General features: G+C 36.7%; 1 protein-coding gene across 1 annotated transcript in view; it reads left to right on the plus strand.

Moving 5' to 3' along the window:
* Positions 1 to 2,730: 2,730 nt before the first annotated feature.
* HAPLN1 (hyaluronan and proteoglycan link protein 1) overlaps positions 2,731 to 6,756 on the plus strand; it is a 63,971-nt gene continuing 59,945 nt past the window's right edge. Inside the window, exon 1 of the mRNA XM_007950543.2 lies at positions 2,731 to 2,830. Coding sequence (XP_007948734.1) covers positions 2,731 to 2,830 — 100 coding nt within the window. The remainder of the gene's footprint in view (positions 2,831 to 6,756) is intronic.

Here is a 6,756-nt window from a genome sequence, read left to right on the forward strand (position 1 = left end):
AACATGAGACAGGGTTTTAATCTCATAGGATGTTCAGTTTAAAGATCCTAAATAATGAAATATAGAGAAACAACTAACAGGCTAAATCTTTCATTCAGAAAAAATAAGTGCAACTCAACTAAAGTATTGCTTTTGTTTGTTGTCAAATCCAAATTTTGCCAATTATTAGATATGTGACCTTTAATAAGGATGATAATTGTAAAAAATGGAAATATTTGCCCCACAGTATATTTATAAGGACTACATGAGCCACTATGTGAAAAATGCTTAGCATACTATTTAGCAAATAGTAGAAAGTCAGGTACAAGGAATGCTGTTGTTATTATTAATTGCTCCTACTTGTGATGTTTACGTTTTAAAATTGGGCCCATGGACAGTTTAACATAACTCAATAGATTGAACCCTTAATGCTATAATTTTAAATACTGTGGTATGGAATTAAAGGAAATACAAAATTTGCCATTATATAGACATATGTGTTTTTGGAGTTCCTGGGTGGCACAAAGAGTTAAGCATTCAGCTACTAACTGAAAGATTAGTGGTTCAAAGCTACCAGAGGAACCACAAGAGAAAGTGCTGGCAATTTGTTTTTGAAAGGTCACAACCATGAAATCCTGTGGAGCACAGATCCTCTCTGACACGCGTGAGGTGGCCATGGGTCAAAATGGACTCCATGGTTACTGATTTGATTTTGAATATATTTTAGGTAGAAACAAATGGAAATCAGAGTGACTACAGTGGTAAGATGCACAACTGTAACCTAGCGAGTGTGCATAATTTATATTGTTGATGATCACATTAATGTGAAAATTAATCCAGCAAGTCCTCTGCCTTTGCTCATCTTGATCCCTTACCTAGAATGTCTCCTTTTTTTAAGTCAAAATTGCATGCTTTCCTAATTCTCTCTCTTCCATAACTTTTCTTCTCCTCCTCTCATTCCCGGGCACTCAGCATGTCTACCTCTTATGTTGATTTGGCCATCACATTCTGTTTCATGTTTGTCTCATGCCGTTTCATGCTTGCATATATAATTGTCTCAATTATATTGCAAATTCTTTTCTATTTTCTTTTTTTCTTCCACACACAACACAGCACTAGGTTCCAAGTAGTTAATATTTGTTAACAGTAACCTATGTAAACAAATTAGTAGCTGTAAAAAAATAATCATTTTAAAAAAAAATCCTCAGAGGTATAAGCAAGTGAGCTTCTGAAAATAAGATCAAGTAAATTAGATAGAATTTTGAAGGTGGCACTCTTGGTTTCCTGGAAAAAAAAATCTCAATTTGCTAATGAGCCACCATCTAGCTATGACATAAATTAAAGCAGGCATAAAAGATGGGAGCATTACAGCAATGCAGGTTTTTATAAGGACAAATACAGAGAGGTGTTCCAGTCCCACGAGACTTGGGGAACTTCTGTGAGTACGTGCATTAGGCTGTGGAGTAGAGGCTCCCTGGAAGGACCTCCAGGAACAGACTGAGAACTCTGTAATAAGTATTCCTGGGAGTTAGTCTTTCCTGGAAAAAAAAAATTAGCACGAAGAGCCAGTACTGTGCAATTTCAGTTTTAAAATAGCCAACTATTGTTAAGCCTGCTGTGTATATGAGAGAAAAAGAAAGCCCTTGTTAATATGTGCCTCAGCTTTTCACATTAAAACAGAGGAGCTACATTGAAATTCTTGCCTGGCAAGTACAACAAAGGTCATAAGGTTTGTATCATTTGAGATGGTTTTTTGGTCTATCCCTAATCTTTCAGTGACAAACTTTTTGGGGATGTGTCCCATTTTTTCAAGTTGGTTTTGCAATAAAGGACAGTCAGTGATGACTTGGTCTCTCACTTAGGACCAGAGCTCCCTCCCTGTCTATTCTAGCTCTTCATTTGTTTAATTGACCTGGGAGGCTGCAGGGACATTCCCTGCATCCAGAGGCTCTGCTGACTGCAGAGACCCTACCTGGTATTCCAAATTGGTGCATCAGCGTTTAGGTAGAGATGAATGAAAAATCAATCAGGGCAATTGTCGTGGTAGCACACACAACTCTAACCTAGTTTATGCATAATTTTCTCCTACTTACCATAGAACCAACCAATGTTTAAGATGGTAAGTGAATCTGTAGCAAATGCACTGCTTCTGCTTAATAGGATTTTTTTCTCTCCACTTTTCTATTTAGAACAAGCAAATTTAACCTGCTTCGTGTACATGTAAAATGAATGATGATGTCAAGTTTCATGCAAATATTCTTTATTTGCCCTGGTTTGAGATTATTCTTAATTAGACCGGGTGATAAATATTAATCTATTGGCATATCAAACTGTTGTTTTCTTAATTCATATTCCAAATTCAGAGGGCTTAACTTTAAAAAAAAAAAAAAAAAAAAGTCTATTTAATCCCTTCTCCGCATCTCTTTGTAATATGCTCTAACTACCTCCAAACTACAGTGTTTTAAATTTCTTAATTTACAATTCTGCAAAGATAGAGTTAAACACTATTTGTCCTCTGGCTACTTCTACCACATAAGGGGAACTGGAATTATTCAAAGCTGCAGTCTTCAGCTCTCAAAGACAGCTACAGTAACTTTCTGAACAGATTGGGTTAAGCATTTTTACAGACCCATTATATGATGATAAGGCGGCAATAAGTTGTGCAGTGCAACACTCCAAAGGGTTCCAAACCTCACAAGCCTCTTTGTGTGTGATGCTCTCGCAGTGAAGAAGATTCTTTGGGCTGTAAAGATGAAGAGCCTACTTCTCCTGGTGCTGATTTCAGTGTGCTGGGCTGATCATCATTCGGACAACTACACTCTGAATTATGACAGAGTTATTCACATGCAAGGTAAGAAAACACAGACCCTTAGGAAAGTCAAATTAATTTCAAGTTACTCAGAGTTGAGTTGCTGGGTTTGTGTTTCTTAATTTTAGTTCTGCTGCATTGACTTTTTCTTTCCCTCTCTGCTAATTTGTGAACATGCTCCCCCCACCCCCGGGCTTTTGAATGCTATTGCACTATAGTAGAGTTCAGGATTGGGGACAATTAAAGTTGAATGGCTTAAGGATGTCCAACTGCAGTATGTTGATGTGATTATTCAGGGGTTTTTAGTACAGTTGCTAAAGTAGAAAGGAGTGCATAAAGTTTATTGAAATGCATTTTGGAAGAGAGGAAATAGGAAGTAACACTTAAGATGTAAGGTCATTCCATTAGAGTGATTGTTTAATTATTAAAGAGAAGCAATGTAAATAAAATGAAAGTCAGGGAAGCTATGGCTCAAGAAAAAGTAGCTTACCCCTTTACAGTCTCCTTCAGGAAAGCTTTAGTTCCCATAAAGCAGTACATTGCCCCTGCATATTTCTGTTCAGCTCAGCTGAATCCAAACCTGAACGCTGTAGCAGAATTTGAGGCTGCAGCACAATGCAGTTATTTCCTTAGTCCCAGCTTCAAATGGGGGACATTTTGCATTAAGAAAGCTAAGAGATTTATGCAATGAGAAGGGAGAGTTCCAAAGGAGCTGGAGCTTCCCTCCTTGTCCTTGTATGCTGAATAAGTAAAATAAGGATTACATAATTTAACCATTTAAACATGTGATGTGTGATGATATTCATTTTAGATGAGCTCCATTTTGGGGTCAAAGGCAGTATAAGTTTTCTAAGAGATGTAAAACACCAAGTTATATCCCCAAGGTCAAAGGTATAGTCTCAGAAAACTGCATTCAATGTTGGAAAGTCTGACTTGTGAAGGTCAAATGGCTGTGTAAATCTGGCTGGAAGTATTTTGCTGTATGTATTCTGACTATCAACGTAGAATTCTGGGTTTGACTATGGTTTAGCTATTTCAGACACATCTCTTTCAATTCTGATTGTTTCCAAAAGCTTTATTTTTTTCACTGTTGAACCGTGAAAAAGCATTATATAACCATAAATTTTACTCTGCAAGCTGCTGACTCAGCTGTTTCCTTTAATGACTATAGTGGAACCAAAGCTGTTTCCCAAACAAAGACTGTAAGATATTGAAATGTATAGATTTCTAATGAGGACTAGCATGCTTTAACTTCTGGTCACAGAATTCAATTCTGCCCAACTGGTAATACCTAGTCATTATTAACAATAGCTGTTTTAAGTCAGCTGTAAAATAAACTTTAGCTGTGGTTTCAAGTTATCAGTAGACAGATATAAGTTATATCATAAACTATGCACAAAATAGTTAGTCCAAATTGTAGATAGAGTATGACATTATGTTAAAACTATACTAACAATTTTAAGAAAGCTGTCAGTGAGTCTGTAAGTCAGACTCAAGTTTTTTCAGCAAGAAAAACTTCAGTTGTTCCAGTCTCCTCATTTCCATATTCTCTGGTCAAATTTAATGCAAAGAAATTTCTGACCGAAGGTATCAATATTATCCAGAATATTTGCATACACTGTATAAATTGTAGGAGCTCTGGTGCCACAATGCCTAAGGCATCTGACTGCTAACCAGAAGGCTGGTGGTTCAAACCCACCAGCCACTCCTCGGAAGAAAGGTTGGGCAACCTACTTCCATAGTGATACTGCCTCGGAAACCCAAGGAGGGGTCGCTATGAGTCGGATCTGACTGGACAGCAGTAAGAGAGAGTATACATTGTTAATGCTTTGATAGTTCACTTCATTTTAATTGTAAATTCATATTCTTAGAAAGTAGAGGCTCACCCTGAAAAGGTGCTCAGAGCTTTCAAGAAACAGAACTACCAGAGCTATATTTGGTTCATGGAAGTTAATATTGAATATAATTTAGGTCATAGCATTATGGTATTATGTCTGTAAGGGAAATTTATTGTAAAATTGTCCCAAATATGTGGCCTCGTTAAGTTTTTTTGTTTAAATGAAGAAAATAATTCTTTTCCTTTATGATTTTATTCAGATTGAATTTTCATATTCCTTGATGTTTTAGAGAACTCCAAGTGACCTGCTATAATTTCAGTTGTCATCTACAAAAAAAAAAAAAAAATGCATAGCAAATTAGATAATCAATAAAGCAGATAACCTTCATTCCTTACTTGAAATGCTAGATTATTTTCTAACATTTGAGAAAGTTATTTATCAAACATGGCCCAAAAGGAATTTAAAAGAACCAAAACTGTTGCATGATTTTATAAGAATTTTGCAGTCAGATGGCTAAGTAGCAATCTAAATTACAAATTTCTGCATCGTCGTGATTACCAGCATGAGCTTCTCTCAGTGACAGAGGATGTCTTAAAACACATGCTACTATAAAAACACCTTTTCTCCCTCTGGTTTTGCACTAAATGTGTATTTTTGTACTCTAAGTTCCCCAGCCCTAACTAATACCAGGAGAATAGTGCATGTCATCCTCACATTTCTCTTGGCTGCCTTGATACAGATGCTTACCATTTTGATAAATGTGCTCTTAAGTCTCACGCATAAGAGTTACCCAACTATTTTTTCTCAAGATTTCCTCACAATTTTGGTGGGGGAGGTTGTATAGAGATATAAGCACACAAGATTCAATCTGACTAAATACAATATTAAAATAAAACAAAAATCTCAGATGACCAGGAACAAACCCAGTGTAAAGTGTTTCTGGTGAAGAACACCTTTCTGGTGGTACAGAAAGAAACACCACTGTCTTCCCATGGAGAAAGACATAGCTTCAGATAAAATTACACTTGTACTAATTCATTCCCTTTAGTTATTTATTGAATTAATTTGGTCATATGAGAAAGAAAACTTCCCTTTTCCATGGAGAATGCTAACAACTTGCAATCTAGCTATTAGCTTGTACATTATAGTTTCCTCAGAATACCCACTGCCACTGAATCAATTCCTACCCATGGTGACATTATAGGATAGGGTAGAATTGTCCCAAAGGGCTTCCAAGACTGTAAATCACTATGGAAGCACACTGACTCATCTTTCTTCCTTGGAACAGCTGGTGGTTTTCAGCCACCAACATTCTGGTTAGCAGCCCAATGCTTTAGCACACCATCAGAGCTGCTTATTCTCAGTATACCAAAACCAGAACCAAACCCACTCCCATTGGGTTGATTTCAACTCATAGTGGCCCTATAGCACAGAGTAGAACTGCCCCCATAGAGTTTCCAAGGCTTTAAATCTTTATGGAAGCAGACTGCCCCATCCTTCTCTTGTGGAGCAGCTGGTGGGTTCAAACCACCGACATTTTGTTAGCAGCCAAATGTTTTAATTACTGTATCATAACTTGCTCAAATATTTCTACAGGAAGAGAGACTGCTTTTAACACCTTCTCTATAAAACACATTCAACTAATATGTACTCCTCATGCCATGAAGTGCCTGGCAAAATGATTTCTAAATTCTTCGAAACTAAGACCATTAGGAAGAACTTTATATGGAGTACCAAATCACATACAAGTGCAATTTTTTAAAATGTTTAAATCGGGTCCAAATACTCTCTGGGTTTGTTTCCAATTACCAGTGGAATTTCCGAGGTGATGGTTACACAACTTTTAAAAAGACATTTTACATTGACAGCAGAGAAATTGTATCACCATTTGCCCAATAACTAATATAAAGATCAAAATAGTTCTACTGAACATGAGACTGCTTGACTTTACCAAAGTCATTGAGCTAGCACTTTCTACATCTGGGGCTCAAGCACAAGCCTTTGAATGACAAGATCAAGTCTTTCCCAATGTCACTTACTGCTTTTGACCTTGGACAATTAACTTGATCTCTTTCCATCTTGCTTAAATCATCTATAAAACTGAGGTTGTTGTTGTTGTTGTTATGTGCC

The sequence above is a fragment of the Orycteropus afer genome, unplaced genomic scaffold (genome assembly GCF_000298275.1).
Source record: "Orycteropus afer afer isolate SDZICR_OR568_19922 unplaced genomic scaffold, OryAfe1.0 scaffold00276, whole genome shotgun sequence".
Taxonomy (NCBI): Eukaryota; Metazoa; Chordata; class Mammalia; order Tubulidentata; family Orycteropodidae; genus Orycteropus; species Orycteropus afer.